Source organism: Cheilinus undulatus, linkage group 2, assembly GCF_018320785.1.
Source record: "Cheilinus undulatus linkage group 2, ASM1832078v1, whole genome shotgun sequence".
NCBI classification, from domain to species: domain Eukaryota; kingdom Metazoa; phylum Chordata; class Actinopteri; order Labriformes; family Labridae; genus Cheilinus; species Cheilinus undulatus.
Window position 1 is genome coordinate 55,859,399 of NC_054866.1, and position 18,558 is coordinate 55,877,956.

Below are 18,558 nucleotides of genomic sequence, written 5' to 3' on the forward strand. Positions count from 1 at the left end.
GCCCCCCGAGCCCCTCTTGCGATTTCCGGTTGAGGAAATTGTCTAGTTTAATAACCATATTTATATTAATGAACATTTGTATAGAATAGGATTCCGTAGCTTTAAGAATGCAGGGAACTCACATTGTTTGATCATTAAAATAAAACCTAAGTCTAGTAGACAGACGTATATCACTACACATCTCAAACAGCTCCTTACTCTTTCTGTTCTTTCTGTACCTTGACAGTGTCTGCCTGCAGCACCAAAGGACTCCGAGAGTGACTTCTGTCTCGCCCTAACGCCTCGCCTCATCATATTCTGTTTATGGTCGATTCTCAGATGTTTAACTATCTTAATACTGTCTTCTCAGACACATCACGTACTGTGTTGTTCCTGTTTATGGAGCTGAAATACACATTCAGAACAGAATTGTTTCAGTTTCACACACAGCCCTTTGGGATGTTTGAAAATTTCTTTCATTTTTACTCCGTATATGATCGGATTAAAAAGGGGATGATATACAACCACCTGGAAGGTCATTATTAAACGTGCAGTTTTAGAAATGCGAGATTCCAGTCTGATTTTAAGTGTATCATATATGACCAACAGGCACAAATTAACTAAAACCAGCAGGTGTGGTAAACACGTCTGAGCAGCTTTCCTCCTGACTTCTCCACAGCTTCTGTAGGACACTATGAGGATCTGTGTGTATGTGAAAATGATGAAGAGTAACGGACAAACTCCAAGATTTAGAAACAGGATTAACCCAAGTGTTGTTAATGTACGTGAGCTTTCACAGTGAAGCTTTAACATGGAGTTGTTGCAGAAAATCCCTTGTAAAGTGAAGCTGCAGAGTTTTCTTTGTGTGAGTAATGTCACTTGCACTGTAAGTTGAAAAGCAGGCAGAAACCAAGCCAGGACTAATAGAGCAATAACAGTAGTTTTCCTCATGATAACTGGATGCTGCAGAGGTTTACAGATGGACACATATCTGTCAAAGGCCATGGCTGACAGCAGTAAGAACTCTGATAAACCCAATGAATAAAACAGGAAAAACTGAAAGTGGCACACTGAATGTGATGTGACCTGTGTCTCAGACAGAACATCAGCCAACAGCTTTGGGTAGATAGAAGTGCTGAAGAGAAGAGAGTTGATTAGCAGTGCTGCAATGAAAATATACATGGGTTCATGCAGGTTTTGGTGAGTCACAATCAGCCATACAATAGTTGCATTAAAGCAGAGGATTAAAATATAAACAGTGAGAATGATGAGAAAATAAACATAGCTGTATTTCTCTAGTCCTACAAACCCACCTAGAGTTATATATGTCACATTCATCTTTCTGTCCATCGAGCACCAAACAAACATTCATCTCTGAAATATGAAGGTGAGATTACAGGCAAAGCCACTGAATTTGATTAAGGAGTTTCACATGAAGAACATTGGAGAAGAGGAAAGGAAACGTAAAGTGATGAAGTACAACCTGTTAAACAAAAATCACATATTTTCAATATCAGGACCTGAATGCTGCAGAGCCTGCTTGTATTTATACCTGAAAAGTTCCCTGTTTGAGTCTGTGGGATGTTTTCATCAGGTAGTTTCATCCTTCATAGATCTCATTAACCTTTCTGGAAACATGTTGACTACTTCAGTGAACTCTAGAGGCCTTAGAGCTGATGCAACTTTAGATTTTTGTCTTTTCAAACAAATTTGAAATGCAAAAAAGTTTGACATAGTGTAAAATTGGACCAACATTGTTTTCTGCCCCATTTTTCCTTAAACTCACTGAATTACGTTGAGCAACTGCACCCATCTGTAGTGCTGTAGGGCAGTCAGTATTTATCTACAGTCCCATTTGAATTTCAGTTATTTCTTACAGATTTTGAATTATATTTGAATATTTATGCACATTTTTATTGATATGTACTGTATGTAAAGCTTTCAGTTGCTTTAATCACTTTGTAGTTAAACATTTGTCCACTAGAGGACCCTCCAATATTACCTTAGAGATTGTAATAAGGAAATGATGAGCTAAAAGCAAAAGTAGTTAATGTTAAATTGTATGTACTTTTTTATTGCAAACACAGCAACCTGCTCTATTTAGAGGTCTTGAACAGGTACTATGGTACTGATGGTCAACTTTAAAACAAACAGGTCAGAAATTAAATGTCAAACAAAAATAGATCAAATTGCATCACTTATGGTGGTGAAGTAGAGACCAAGGAGAGAGGGGGAGACTGGAGAACGATTAGAAACAGCAAACATTACAAAAACAAGTTCAAATAGTAACTTTAGCTTTCGTATACTTATGAGTTTGTAAATATTCCAATTATATTCAAACCCCAAAATTCATTCCAACAGCCTTATAGTGCTGTATAGCCTAGCTTCCTAGCTTCTTTGTCCTTTTAGAAGAGGCAACACTCACTGAAATCTCAGGAGGATAATTCCACTACTTTTGCCAAGCACTTTAGCAACCGAACCTCAAAAGTACCGAATATCCCATTAACTGGTGTTAAAATGGAGCTGGATAAAACTTCTAAAAGTTATATAAAGGTACCGGATAAAATTTCTCATTAAAGATAGAAACTGCATCTAAATAGGTTTAGTAAACTCAGAGAAATCTTTTTCCAGATAAGCAAAAGTTAAAAAAAGAAAATGGATCATAGAAATAAACTTAGCACAAATAGTAAGGAAATTTGTGTTTGGTAGATTATTTCTTTGCTGTAACAATGCTTCTTGGCAGTAAATTCTATACCGTTGGAAAGCCTGTTTATCACCCTTTTGAATGGTGCCACATTTGTAAGGAACATGCATTTGTGGGATGAGCAGCAGAGCTGAGTATGTGGGTTGCCAAATCTTCTCTGCCAATGCCAAACAGCTTATTCCGCTGTTGCTATTGACTCTTGTTTTGAGCTTCTGGTACCCCCAGGTGCTGACAATCAGGTGTCTGATTGGCACCTGATTGGCAGCACCTGTGAGCATGGACCCTGCAACAGTGGTCAGTAGGTGTCGCATTTGATTGATCTGGATAGGGTTCATGTGATAGGGCAACTTCAAGCTGGTGTTCTGCAAAACCAAGTTGCGGCATTGTTTGGAGTGAGACCTAGTACCATCTCCAATCTGAAGGCCAAGTTCCTTATAAAGGGGGATGTCAGAGACAGGCTCCGAAGTGGGCATCCCAAGAAGCCTGTCTGCACTTAGGTACCGTAGGCTGTCTTGTAACGATTTGTAGTCAAGGTTTACAGGAAGATATGGCTGACAGTTCTCTGCCCAAACAATCTGGTCTCATAGGGCTGCCAGGAGGCCTGCCATGACTGCCTTTCACTGTCAGGCTCGTTTGAGCTGGTGTTGGCAACACGTGCACTGGAACCTGAACATATGGAGGAACATTATGTTCAGCGATTAGTCCAGATTCTGCCAACGGCAGGTGGATCATAGGGTCAAAGTGTGGAGAAGACGGGGAGAACACTATGCTGATTGCTGCGCCGATTGAGTAACATCTCTTGGTGGAGGCAGTGTGATGGTGCTAAGTTTACTTTGAGCAAAAACAACCTATGGCGTCACAGTAACCTAAAACTCACTGAATCTGCTGATCTGTGTCTTCAGGCTCTTCTTTATTTAGGCTCCTTAAAATCAGGTTAAAATGTCAGGAAACATCATTTCTGGCCCCATATCAACGCACATGGCCCTCTCTGTCTCATGGATGTCTGTCAAGTCAAAATGTTTCTCATTTAAGCTGTGATTCTCTTGTTTTCCTCCCGTACGGTGCAGCAGTTTGTTCACATTTTTCCCCAATAAAAGGAGGAAATCATCAGAATCCAGTCTGTTATGACTCTCCTTACAGATGAACTTAAGTTGGAGTCGGTGAGATGAGATGCAAAGGCAATAAAAATCTGTCACCACAAAAACCGCTGTATCTGTGTAATACAAGCCCATTTAATCCTCTGAGCTGTAGTAGATGTGCAGATACCAAGAGCAACATTGCTGGCATCTTAAAAAGTGGTTTTAAAATATCCATGGTAGCAGCATGGACTTTTTTGCTGGGTTAAAACAAAAACAGTCTTTGCTCAGGTGGTTGCCATAGTAACTGTTTCTTCTTTCTTCTCCTTGGCAGGTTTGTAAACCAGCTACTTGCATACCGCCACCTGCTGTTTCAGACTGAGTACATACGCAAGTGGGCTCGGATCAATGTTGCTAGTGTGAAAGCAAGCCAGCAGGGGAAAGAGGGAGGAGGAGGAATCACTGCACGGCACGGTTCAAAACAACTGGGCCTAACGTGAAAACACCCTATAGCGACTAAGGCAGAGCACCACTGTCTGTCAGTGGCTCCTAAACTTTTTCTGCCGGGCCCCCTTTAGCAGATGAAAATATTTTCAGGTCCCACGTACCCCTCAGTGTACAAATCAAGATGTACAAACATGTAAATGAAACACAAACACACTGTCAGTCAGGATTTTTACACATTCCTGTCATAACTAAAACCATTGCCTTAGACAGAGTTTTAAAGATCTGACTCTGAAAAGAATCAATCTGCTGAAGATAAAAACTTTGAACATTTTAAAGATGAATTTTTCTAGTCCTTCAATAATTGCATGGACTACTGCTGGCTTGTTTTGTTCCATGGATCTTATCGGATCCTAGGTGCAGTTTTGAGACTGCCACTCAGTTCTTTGTCAGTGTCCAGCTTTGGTCTGCATTTTTTTCTTGATTGAGGCAACAGCAGAAAAACCTTTCTCACACTGGTAGGATGTTACAAGGGAGGAGGCTATCCTGCCTTCTAGTGGGTTCTCCTTTTCTACTCCCAGCAGACATTGTCCTGGACTAGAACTGCAGCAGCGTTGTTGAATCTGAGGTGACATCAATGAACCGCTTTTCGGCTTTATTGCTGAAGTTAGCTGCTGATGCAACATCTGCACATCCTAAAACTTCGAAAGTCTTGGAGTATTTCACCCTCAACGTTTCACAAAGAAAGACAGCTTGTAAAATATGTAAAGCTGACCTTAAATATCACGATGCAGTGAGCTCAGCCAGCTCACGTTTTTACTTTCTATGCTAGTGAACGTTGGTCATCCACTGGTGATGTGGTCCTGGCTTTTGACATGAATGTAACACCACAGTGCTGCAGACAGAACCCCACACCTTTTCCTTCTTACTTCTAACTCAACAGTAGAATGTTACATTGGCATTTTTATCCTCATCACATTTTCTAGCTCTGATTTTAACAAGTTACAGAGGGAGTGATGACTGTCACCTCTTTCACTACTTGTCAACACTTCAACAGTGGAGTGAACTCTAACCAACCAATGGACAAAAACTTGACTTTTTTAAACATCTTTTGTATTGCAGCTGTCACATAAGCAGTAAAGTGTTATTAAATACATTTTTGGATGAAGAACTCTGAATTATTGTCTAGATTTTGAGTTCATACATGTTTGTTAGTACATCAAAGTTCTTTTTTTAAGCTGTTGATAAGAAAAAGAAAAAATTTGAGGCGTCAAAGCCATCAAGGGATCCAACAGCGTGTCACCCCATTAGTCAACTAATCAGTCCAGTAGTAGGTGACTAGTCAACTTTCGGAGTAGTGGTTAGTTGCATCCCTAGTCCTTGATATGGTCACCTAAACCCAACAAGAAGGCCTCACATTGTACTGCAGAGTTCCAGTCTATCTGACCCACTTAAATGAAGTCCTTAGTATTTTCTACAACACTCCAGTTATCTTGGCTCAGACTATGTTGTCCTCTGGTGGCATCTGGTCTCCTGGATGCTTTTATCACTCAGTGACATGTTGGCATCCTTTGTTCTGATTCAGCCTTGCCCCAAAGATGAGCCCCAATTCTAAAGTAATTTATTGTTAAAGTCTCATTTCCCTTGTTAGAAGCAAAAGTCTGAGGCTTCAGGGCAAACAGAACAGAAAGTCATTCAAATTCACAGGACTACACAGTAAATTTACCTCTACTCAAACTGAATAAAATTTTACTCAAAAAACATAACATTTGGTCCCAGTCTATTTAGACTAAAATTTACTCTGCTTGCAGAGTAATTTTTATGAGTTGTTTTTACTCTAAATAGTATTTTTATTTAACTCTAAATGGTGATTATGTGCTTCATGATGAACAAAATAAAAGCAACTCTACAGCAACTGTACTCAGAGTAATACAGACCTTAGTTACTCATTATAGAGCTTTTTTCTCAATATAAAGTGATATTTAGTCCTTTCAGAGCTGTTTCTCATTCCTTTTAGAAATTTTTCCTACTCATTACGGAACAAATTTCTACTCCATTTACAATTGAGTAACACTTATGTAGAACTGTATCTTACTCTAAATAGATTGATCTTCCTCTTTATAAAGAGCTACATTTTCCTCTTAATAGATAATTCTGCCTTTCCACCTAAAAATAACATAACAACTAAAGAGGTGTTTTTGCTTATAAATATTAGACATAGTGTTCTAATATTACAGAAACAACTGTGATGAACATGACAAGGACATAGGAGCAGAGTACGAGATGAGGCAGTAAGGTTAAAGAAGTTTATTTGACAACAACAGTGTAAATGATGGTGAGCTGGCTGCTGGTTGGCAGAATCACTGGCAGTGAGATGGAGACACTGCAAAAAAGGAGGGCAAAATGGGAGTTAGACAATGCAAAAACTCACCTAAAATCATGAGATTATCAAAGGTTGAAGAGGAGCTAGGTTTCTGATTAGAAGCTGTAGTACACAGGTGTCTGAAGGTTCATCACCAGGTGAGGAGGCCTTGATTGCCAAGGATTATCTGCAGCTGGGACACCTAACAAGCTGCAGCCGTGACCGACCGTGAGTGACGCCAGCTGAGCTGGAACTCAAGTGGGTGTGGTTAAAGTTTTACTCCAGCAGAATTTACTCTGTGTTTTTACTCCAACTCTGGCAGTGGCTGCTAATCAATGCACTCAACAAAGACTACGTTTTATTACTTTTGAGTAAAACATTTTTACTCTGGAAAAATTACTCCTCAGATTTTCCTGTGTACAGTCATCCATGTTTTCAACATAGCTCTTGGCTGTCCCCTCTGGTCTTTTATATGCTGGACCTGTGGACTCCTGATTTACTGAAACCCAAAGCTATGAATCACATCCATTCAAGACTTTCTAGTACATTTTTTGTACAGAAGTTGTGTATTTAAAAAAATCTTGCTTTAACAAACACATTATGGAGATGATTATTAATTTCCTTCATTTTCAGTCCATATATAATCGGATTAAATAGAGGATGATACAAAACCAGCTGTAAGGCCATAATCATACTTGCAGTTTTAGGAATTTGAGAGTCCAGTCGAATTTTAAGCAGCTCATATATGCTCAGCAGACAGAAATTAACTAAAACCAGCAGATGTGGTAAACACGTCTGAGCAGCTTTCCTCCTGACTTCTCCACAGCTTCTGTAGGACACTATGAGGATCTGTGTGTATGTGAAGATGATGTAGAAGAAAGGACAGATTACAAGATTTATAAAGATGACTAATCCATATGTAGTTATTACATTTGAGCTCTCACAGTGAAGTTTGAACACAGAATTGTTGCAGTAAATTCCTTTTAAGGTGAAGCTGCAGAGTTTTCTTAGTGAAGATAGTGCTGCTTGCACACCATACTGACAAACAGGCAGAAACCAAGCCAGGACTAAGAGAGCAATTACAGTAGTTTTCCTCATAATAACTGGATGCTGCAGAGGTTTACATATGGACACATATCTGTCAAAGGCCATGGCTGACAGCAGTAAGAACTCTGATAAACCGCAAGAATAACACACGAAAATTTGAAAGTAGCACATTGGATGTGATATGACCTGTGTCTCAGACAGAACATCAGCCAACAGCTTTGGGTAGATAGAAGTGCTGAAGAGAAGAGAGTTGATTAGCAGTGCTGCAATGAAAATATACATGGGTTCATGCAGGTTTTGGTGAGTCACAATCAGCCATACAATAGTTGCATTAAAGCAGAGGATTAAAATATAAACAGTGAGAATGATGAGAAAATAAACATAGCTGTATTTCTCTAGTCCTACAAACCCACCTAGAGTTATATACAACACATTCATCTCTCTGTCCATTAAGTGTCAAAACAAACCACACTGAAATAAAAAGGTTAATTACAGGCGAAGCCACTGAATTTGGATAAGGAGTCCCACTTTTAGAACATTCATGAAGATGAAACATGTTAAGAGAAATAATACAACCTGTTAGTGAATGTCGCACATTTCCAATATCAGGACCTGAATGCTGCAGAGCCTGCTTGTATTTATACCTGAAAAGTTCCTTGTTTGAGTCCGTGGGATGTTTTCATCAGGTAGTTTCATCCTCCATGGATCTCATTAACCTTTCTGGAAACATGTTGACTACTTCAGTGAACTCTAGAGGCCTTCATGTGTTTGAGTTTATGCAACTTCAGTTGGTGTTTGCCCATGTTTTTTTTTTTTTTTTTTTAAGACTTAATTTTGGGCATTTTTATGCCTTTATTAGATAGAGGAGGACAGTGGATAGAAATGGAAACAGGGTCAAGAGTGGGGGAGAGACATGCTGTAAAGGGCCCCAGGCCAGATTCAAACCCGGGCCGCCCACGTACACGGGGAGCGCCTTTAACCACTAGGCCACCTGCTCCCCCATGTTTAGTTTTTTGTCTTATAAATTCTGTCTTATGATAAAATATTGCTTTCCTCTCTTAAATTGCAAGAGGTCCAAACAAATTTTGATCAGCCATCAGAAATCCCCCTTCTTCTCAGCTTCATACTGTGTAAAGGAAATATAAAATACACGCAAAGGTTGTTTGGTGTCCATGCATCAGTGGATGTTCATGTTCAGGGTAATGTTATCTTTCAGTCCCACAAAGCTTTGATAAACACTGCTGCAGGAGAAAAAACGGTAAGATGTGAAATTTGTCGATAACAGATATTCATGTGACGTCAGTCAGTGAGAGTCAGAGCAGTTCCAGTTTCTGAAGCATCAGAAAGCACATATGGATGACAGGGTTGAGTAGGGAGCCATAATCGGCCTTACTTCAGTTAACAAACAGACTTTCTACTCGTTAAGACTAGACAGTGTTGGCTGAGGGCAGTATGGATCCTCTTTTAGGGCTGTCACCTCTAAAAAAAAACCACCTTTGAAAAGGCAAAGGGCCTGCTGAAAAATAGTTATTCACTCAAGGTTGTACATCTGACATAGCGCCACTCCTCTGTGGAGCCTCCTCCACTCCCTCACTGGGGTGAAAAGCCGCCAGGTATGCCTGTAGATTTGTAGTCATTGACCAGTATGAGAGCTGCTTGGTACAGAGACACAGGGCTCTATCTTTATTTTACCATCTACAGAGTAGAATCAAATTACTTCTATACAGCGCTTCTGAGATGTTTTGGTGTTGTAATTTTCCACTCGTTGCTCCACTTGCTAACGCCTTCCATTGTAAAATAGCGTTAGAGTCTTAGCAGAGGTCAAGAGGGCATGCAACGGACAAGTTTCTGTGAGGGCGCCCTCTGCTGGGTCGACTGGCAAACTACTTCAGACTCCATGATGCACTGATAGGGGGTGGATTTTGACTTTGAACGTCTCATTTCAGTTGGAATATGAACTTTCACCCTCAGGTTGGAATGAATGTTCAGATTTGGAATAAAAAGTGACAGCCCTATCCTCTTTGGTGTAATCTGTAACGTTTGAGGCCCTAATGTTGAGTTCATAAAGACACCAGATAAAGCCCTGATGGTACAGAACCACACAGTGTCTGGATTTCAGCCTACATTCATCCAGTCAGTGATGCATGTAAACTGACCCTTCTCCATTTTCATCCTCTTGTTTTTAACATGAAGAAAAATCAAGAGCATAACTTCAATCAGACTGATCATAAAATAAAAGAGAATCTCTTAGGTGATGGGGTGCTGACAGATAACAGATTCTGTTTTCATGCTTGTACATCAGACTCTGTGGTGTTCACTTAATGTGGCTGCTTTTAAAGCAAGACTAAAAATGTCCAGTCCATAGATATTTATCACAGATTAAACAACATAGTCTAAGCACGCTGAGTTGAATTTTATTGAGGCACATTTTGAAGTTATTTGCAGAGGAGATGAATATCTCTGACCAAATAACAGTTTTGTGAAGAAATGCCAGAGGAAAAGGACCCAAAAACAGACTCAGGACACAGAGTCAAAATCAGAATTGGTTTAATCAGTTCAGTGGTTCAGTACGCAGGAGGTCAATCAAAACAGGTGAAGGCTCTACCAGCACAATATGAAAGTTGACAACTGTTCTTTGTGAGTTTATTACATCAGACACAAACAAGAGGTGAAGACTGTTTAATGGGATGTTTTGGTATTTTTCAAGCTGAGTTGTACATATTTAATGAAACCATCTTCTGCATTTTCAATGCCACTTTAAAATTTTTATTTTTGTGTCCTATTCTGTGATTGTAATTCCACTTTAGTGTTTATAAGGCTCATTTTAACACCTTGATGTACATTTTAAAGCACGGACTATAAATAGAATTCATGTAGCTGAAGCTTTAAACAAGAAGTATGATCATGTGCATTTTTATTTGTTCATTTTTAGTTACTTCAGTCTTGATTACAAACTACAACTACAAGTTATAAAACTACAAAAGTAAGAAAATATAAATATTTCCCAGAATATGATGAATTTTTGAGACATGTGGTTATACAGGGAAGTAGGCCTGGGTGATATAGCCTAAACATCATATCCCGGTATTTTTCTTGCATTTGACGGTAACAGTATTATAACGTGGCATTACACAATTAAAAAGAAATAATGCTTTAAAATCCAAATTCAGGTATTACAAACCCCTATCTCCCCTTAAAACAAGCCTCTGATGACATACTCAGTTTATGCCTAAGCATTAGAGCACAGAAAAAATGTTTTGTTTTTCTATAGTCTCTCTATGTTCAATTCTTTGTAACTGCTCCAAGTTTGACGTTTCCTCTCTATCCTGCTGGGCTGTGTCAAGCTGCTAATGACTTGAGCTTTAATGGCATGAATGGTTAAAACATCTGAACTTTGACTGGAGCACATTTCCTGATAAGGCCTTTCCAAATTAAAAGCATATTAGAAAAATAATGGTTGCGGACTTTTATCGTATAGAACTTGATGGAAATAGTGTGTTTAGCATTGAGAGTGAGTTTATGCAGCACGATTACAGCAGCTTCTCTGACCTCTTAATGTTGCAGCCTGGATCTTTGTGTCATCATTATGGACTTAAAAAAGAAAGTCAGAGGTTAAAACACCTGTAAACGGTTGTTTAAGTCATTGTAAGAGGAATACAGAGACCAACCAAAGCAGCATGCAGCTTGCTTTAAAGCCCCAAGCAGGCTGACAGAGATGGAACGCTGACTCTGTTGGTACAGCCATCAAACTTGGAGGGGAAAGAACAGGTGTTTGGCATGTTAACTGTGCTTAGTTACAACAGAAAGAGTAGGTGGTGGGTTAGTTACCTGACTACACGTAATACTAGAGCAAAGTGGGCTAATGGCTGGACTCAGCCTGACATGTCTGTCACACCGGTGTCAGTGTAGTGGCAACAAAAAACCAAAACCTCCTTTGCCACTTCCAGCAGGACATGAAGTTTTCTGACTCGTGCGTTCCATGTATAATCCAAAAGAAGAAAAAAGGCAGGAGTAAAATAAAGCAATCCGTCTCTTTATTCCAAAATAAGTAAACGACAACTACTAAAACGACATAGCGACGGTCAGAAATACTGTTGCTCCCTGTCCTGCTTAGTTGAAAGTCCCTCCCCTGAGAGCATGTGTTTTGCAGGTGTCCTTACATCACTTTACTACACTTGGCTGCGCTTTACAGCAGAGAGTAAATTTGCGGTAGCAAGACAAACAAATCGAGCACAAATATCCTGATTAGATGCAAATACTACAATAAACCAATATTAGCAAAAGATTGCATGCAAGACTATCTTACAATCTTAACATAAAAATCAAAAAATAAATTAATTACTATCTAAATTAGGCAAAATATGCAAAACTATACCTAAATTACTTTATGGCTCTAACAGTCAGTATTAATACCAGTTTACCACCCACCACTACAGTGAACTAGTGACTGTTTGTTACTTTAAAATAAACTTGGTTTTCATTTACAAAGGGCTGTGAAAACATGACTCTACAGTGGTGAAGTAGTCTACCTGTCACACTTGTACCTGCTGCTGCTCACAATGGAGGAGAGAGGAGGAGGAGATGGAGGCTGAGACGCTGCAGCATCATGAAGGTCGGCTAAAGAAATGTACATAAATCAATGATTACACTGTTAAGACATTTTCTAATGACCATCCATGTGAGGACCTAGTACACATTACTGCCTCCCTCCATAAAAAGACGCTGATATAAAGTTTCACTTGTGATTCAGTAATCCTGACGTTAGCCTGTCAGCTGGAAAGGCTTGTAAATAACTTGGGAAACAATGGAAAGTAAAAAAATGTTGGCTGTAACAGTTTAAACAACAGTAGGTGATCTGCCTCTGCCACACTAGCCCATGGACCGGGGTTTGGGTCATCTCTCTTCATGGTTTGAACCTCAAAGGAAAACAAACATTCATAAACTTTGTTCCTATTTGTGTTTTGCACATGGGTGGTTTAGAAAACCAAGACACAGCTTGGTATAAGACAGTTAGAAATCTTAAGTGTCACTTTTATTTGCACCGTGAATGACCGCTACGTCAGGAAGCAGAAGAGGAGAGGGAGCGAAGAGCTAGAAGTATTTGACGATTCTACCATAAAACAATTTTAGCAAATCAACAATACATTCTATCTCTTTACAGTCTGAGATCGTCCTAACGTACACCCCTATCTGAGACCATATCAACTTATGTTAAAGGGGTAAAATATGTCATCTTTAAATTTCAATACAATTACCATACAATTGCCAGTACAGGGGCTCCACAAGGAACAGTCCTGGCTCCATTCCTGTTCACACTGTATACATCAGACTTCAAATACAGCACTGAGTCCTGCCACATCCAGAAATACTCTGATGACACTGCTATCATGGCATTTATCAGAAATGGACAAGAAGCCGAATACAGGGATCTGATAAGTGCCTTCAGTGACTGGTGTCACAAAAACTGCCTCCTACTCAACACCTCAAAGACAAAGGAAATGATCATAGATTTCTGCAGATCCAAACCCCCTCTTCAGCCAGTGAACACCTGTGGCGTGGACATCGAGGTGGTGACATCGTATAAATATTTAGGTGTACACCTGGATAGTAAGTTGGACTGGTCTAAAAACATAGACTACATCTACAAAAAGGGGCAGAGCCGCCTCTTTTGCCTGAGAAGACTCCGATCAATAGACATCTGCAGTAAGATGATGCACATGTTTTATCAGTCTGTGGTGGCAAGTGTTCTGCTTTATGCTGCAGTCTGCTGGGGAGGCAGTGTGCCACACAAGGATGCAAGGCATCTGAACAAACTGGTGAAAAAAGCTGGCTCTGTGGTCGGAATCAAGCTGAACTCACTGAAGGATGAGGTGGAGAGACGAACAATGAAGAAGGTGGAGGCCAATCTGAGGAACATGGATCATCCACTTCATATCTCCTAAATGACCAAAGAAAGAACGGTGGTGGACGGCTCCTATCCCTGCGCTGCAGGACAGAAAGATTTAGAAAATCTTTCATTCCATCAGCAATTAGACTTTATAATTCTACAGTAAACAGATGAGAGAGACTCCAGACAACTGAATTTCCCTGCGGGGATAAATAAAGTTATTGTATTGTATTATATTGTATAAAACAAGCTCACAATTTATTTATAAAGCCAAAAGCAGCAGGAACAAACGAGTTTTTTGACTTGTTGCCCTGAAAGCTGGGCTGAATCTACAGCCCGGGCAGCTTAAACATGGGACCAGAGGAACACTGTGATCAGCCTGGACTGACTAGAACTTTTTAAGAGCTGGGCACTATCTTCATTCTACCAAGACTAGACTAAAGCTGGCCACACGCTAGACGATTTTAAAACTGTGGGAGGCCACAAAGGATTGAAGATTTTTCATCTTTAATCCTCTGAACGCACACTCTACACGACTCAGCCAGACTGTCAGATCACTGGAGACCACACACCTGCCCACTTGCCCACTACCTTGGTGATCATGTGACTTGAGAAAAAAAACACAAACAAGGATGTCCGTTGATACCGTCTTGCTGTCCCTCCACAGGCTGTCCTGGCATGTGTTACAGTTGCAGCAAAAATCATAAAACATGGGAAAGACTCAGGATGAAATCCTGACTGGAATTCAGGTACAGTTGTGTTCATGGTCGTGAGCGTTGAAAGTACGTATGATCCGGCAGTGACGCTACCCCGTCTGCTCGCTCTCATTGGTTGTTGTAGGCACTGACCTAGAATCGTAAATATCAAACATGTTTGATATTAACGACTTGGGATTTTGGAGGCTACAACGCGATTTGGTGCAGTAAAACAATTGTGTTTACACCACACACGAGGATTATTCAGACAAATATTTGTTTGCGATGACACTCCTCTCGGGATACACCCCCCTGATCGTCGGGGGAGGCAAATCCTGCCCCAAATCGGGCTTAAAATCCTGTAGTGTGTGGGCAGCCTAAGAGGGAGGGCTGGGCAACATAGTGGCATATTTGGTTTAAATAAGAAATTCTACTGTGGATTTCTGTACTTGGATTCTTCCCCTTTACGTAAAGTGATAAAAGACTAGAAAAAAATAAGTAATTTTGGTCCCTGGTTTAGATGAGTAGGTTAACAACCACAAAAATCAAACAACAGTAAATGAAAAACATCGGTATTGGCATCGCTACTGGACAAATAGTTATTTTAAACATTGGTATCAGCACGGTCCCTGACTTTTACAATCTGTGCATCACTAAAGAATACATTTAATTAAAAGGTACCTAATATTAAAGCCAGGGTTGTCCCCATCCCGATCGTATGTATTGTATCAGAGCTGATATACATTACACACATACACATTTTTAATCGATCAGAGATCGGCAATTTGTTCAGCTGTTGTAGACGGAGCACTATTTACGACAGGCCCTAAACGCACCAGTAGCGGTAGCAACATTAGCATTCTTGTGTTTAAAACATCAGCGGTGTGGATAAACTTCAACTGTGAGAGTGAAAACAGTCCAGTGGCCTCTTTCACAGGGTGGTAGCAGCAAAGCTGCGTTGAACTCTACAAATTTGATCCGTCATCTCCTAACTAAACATGCAGCAACAACCTCTGGACTTTAAGAGGAAAGACAGGTACCTTCGAGGGAGCCAAAAAGATAACAGAAAAGTGGTTGAATTCATCGCTTTGGACAACCAGCCCATCTCTGTGGTGGAGAATTTGAGTTTTTGTCTTCTTCTTGAGTTTTTAGACCCATGCTATGCCCTCCCGTCTCAACATTACATTACTGACACTGGCTTACCAGAGCTGTACAACAAAGTGACAGTATACTAGAGAATTTCAAAAGCAACTTCACTGTTAGCATCACTACAGACATTTAGAGCTCTGATGTTAGCCCCGTGTCACTGCTGAGTCTCACTACACAGTCCTCCACCTTTGAGTTAAAGCGTGCAGTATTACATCCACGTCAGTTTAGTGGGTCTCACACAGCAGAGCGTGTAAAGCAGACCATCAAGGATGTTCCTAAACAAGAAGCTTCACTTCATTTTAAAGTAACAGTGGGTAAAGAAATTAAAGTGAAGGAGGAAACAGTGATGTAGCAGCTCCAGGTGCACTTTAGAAATGTCTCTGTAATAACAAGAGTGCCTTGTATTTGATATTTGGGTTTTATTGCAGTGTTATTGTTTTGGTTCATGTCTCAGATTGAGCTGCTACATTTTAATAAAGATTGTTGTTTTGAATCTGTATGATTCATATGTTTTTGATCCTGTTCAAGTTAAACTGTTTACACCACTTTAACCTGTAGTTGGGATGTTTTTAATTCAGTTTTTGAGTTCAGTTTTTGTTGTGACTAATATAGTCAAGTTAATCACCACTTTTAAGTGGAATTATAATTTTTCAAATTCATTAATTGAATTAATTTGTTATTGTGACTATTGACTCTGCTTCACCACCTCTAGGAGGAACTGAGGTTATTAGAGTTCACTTTATTTGACTGCTCAGGTCTGTCAGACTGATCTATTGTCTGATTTAATTCAAACACTGCACTAAGTGAAAATGTAATTTTATTTTTTGACAAATGATTAAAGTGAAACAGAGCTATTACACCATTCTGAGCAGAAATGTGATTTTATGTTTTTTTCAACAATGTTGGCTGTACTGAGTTAAATGGAATAAGTTTGAGATATCTAGTAGTTATTCAGTTTACTTCAGTTATTTTAGAAAACAGAAACAGTTGAAACTCTATTCTAGGTAATTATGAGGATCGGATAAGGACTCGGTATCGGCAGATATAAAATTTTTAAAAATCGGATCGGGCTGATCAGGACAACCCTAATTAAAGCTAATAACAGCTCCTGCAGTCTATTTCAGTATGGATAATGCTGTTATTCGTGTTTCTTTGATTGTGGGAGGCCAGTAATGGTGATCGTGATCAAACTTTACTCCACTGTGCAGCCCTACTTGATAGCAGTATGAATAAGGTTGAACACTATTGAATTGAGGCTTTTTAATGATGCAGAAGCGTCCCTTACAGAGGGCTTACAGGTTTCAATGATGGCTACTTTCATTCAGTCTTTCAAATCTTTCTACATCAGAAAGTTTCAAAGCTATCTCTTGGAGAAACAACTTTCACGATCTGACAGAAGTTCAGAGGTCACAACTTGGTTTGATATCTGAGAAAGTGAATCATAATGAAAGGATTGTTTGTGTCTGTGAGTGTGTGTGCGTACTGTCTCAGAGGAAAGGAGAGAAAAAGTAAGCACTAATCAGTATGATGAAACTCTTTCTGATACCAGCAGTAATGTCCACCCTGCTACTGTAATGGTACAGTAATGAGAGTCATTAGGGTCTCTACTGTCACCTCCCAGGTGACCAGTGAACAACAGAGACGGCATCAGGGGACGGCCGGACTACAGCCAGTCTGTAAACAGCTGATTATGACCCTGTGGCCACCCTGAGGTACTACCTCAGGGAGCATTCTGCTGAGAAAACACCTCGCTCATCACAAACAACTGAGAAATGATGACACCAGAAACAATATGACTATAACTTTGGCTGTAATAAGAACAACGTTTGAAAAGTTAAGTTGTGTTAAACCATTTCAAACACATACAATAGAACTAAACAGGGATGAGTATTACATTTCTGCAGATATCCTATATTATACTTCCAAATTAATTTTAGTCAATACTGATCCAGATGTTTATACAACCTGTTAAGGCCCGAGCACTGACCCCAGCACAAGGACCTAATATTTTTTTAAATGTCCATCTTTCCCTAAACGTCTCGCACCTGCTGACTGGCCAGAAGTTTGACACCCCTGCTCTAAAGAGTAATGCCAAAACTCTTGTCAGGGATCTTACACAACTCAGCTTGAAAAATACCAAAACATCCCATTAAACAGTCTTGACCTCTTGTTTGTGTCTGATGTAATAAACTCACAAAGAACAGTTGTCAACTTTCATATTGTGCTGGTAGAGCCTTCACCTGTTTTGATTGACCTCCTGCGTACTGAACCACTGAACTGATTAAACCAGTTCTGACTTTGACTCTGTGTCCTGAGTCTGTTTTTGGGTCCTTTTCCTCTGGCATTTCTTCACAAAACTGTTATTTGGTCAGAGATATTCATCTCCTCTGCAAATAACTTCAAATGTGGCTCAATAAAATTCAACTCAGCGTGCTTAGACTATGTTGTTTAATCTGTGATAAATATTTATGGACTGGACATTTTTAGTCTTGCTTTAAAAGCAGCCACATTAAGTGAACACCACAGAGTCTGATGTACAAGCATGAAAACAGAATCTGTTATCTGTCAGCACCCCATCACCTAAGAGATTCTCTTTTATTTTATGATCAGTCTGATTGAAGTTATGCTCTTGATTTTTCTTCATGTTAAAAACAAGAGGATGAAAATGGAGAAGAGTCAGTTTACATGCATCACTGACTGGATGAATGTAGGCTGAAATCCAGACACTGTGTGGTTCTGTACCATCAGGGCTTTATCTGGTGTCTTTATGAACTCAACATTAGGGCCTCAAACGTTACAGATTACACCAAAGAGGATAGGGCTGTCACTTTTTATTCCAAATCTGAACATTCATTCCAACCTGAGGGTGAAAGTTCATATTCCAACTGAAATGAGACGTTCAAAGTCAAAATCCACCCCCTATCAGTGCATCATGGAGTCTGAAGTAGTTTGCCAGTCGACCCAGCAGAGGGCGCCCTCACAGAAACTTGTCCGTTGCATGCCCTCTTGACCTCTGCTAAGACTCTAACGCTATTTTACAATGGAAGGCGTTAGCAAGTGGAGCAACGAGTGGAAAATTACAACACCAAAACATCTCAGAAGCGCTGTGTAGAAGTATTTTGATTCTACTCTGTAGATGGTAAAATAAAGATAGAGCCGTGTGTCTCTGTACCAAGCAGCTCTCATACTGGTCAATGACTACAAATCTACAGGCA

General features: G+C 39.8%; 2 protein-coding genes across 2 annotated transcripts; both read right to left on the reverse strand.

The window, feature by feature from the left end:
• Positions 1-354: 354 nt before the first annotated feature.
• On the reverse strand, positions 355-1,329 carry LOC121517424 (olfactory receptor 11A1-like). The gene has a single exon (XM_041799171.1). It carries the CDS (start codon positions 1,327-1,329, stop codon positions 355-357), a length of 975 nt encoding a protein of 324 aa, XP_041655105.1.
• Positions 1,330-7,135: 5,806 nt separating this feature from the next.
• Positions 7,136-8,062, reverse strand: LOC121517429 (olfactory receptor 11A1-like). The gene has a single exon (XM_041799183.1). It carries the CDS (start codon positions 8,060-8,062, stop codon positions 7,136-7,138), a length of 927 nt encoding a protein of 308 aa, XP_041655117.1.
• Between the last annotated feature and the right edge of the window lie 10,496 nt (positions 8,063-18,558).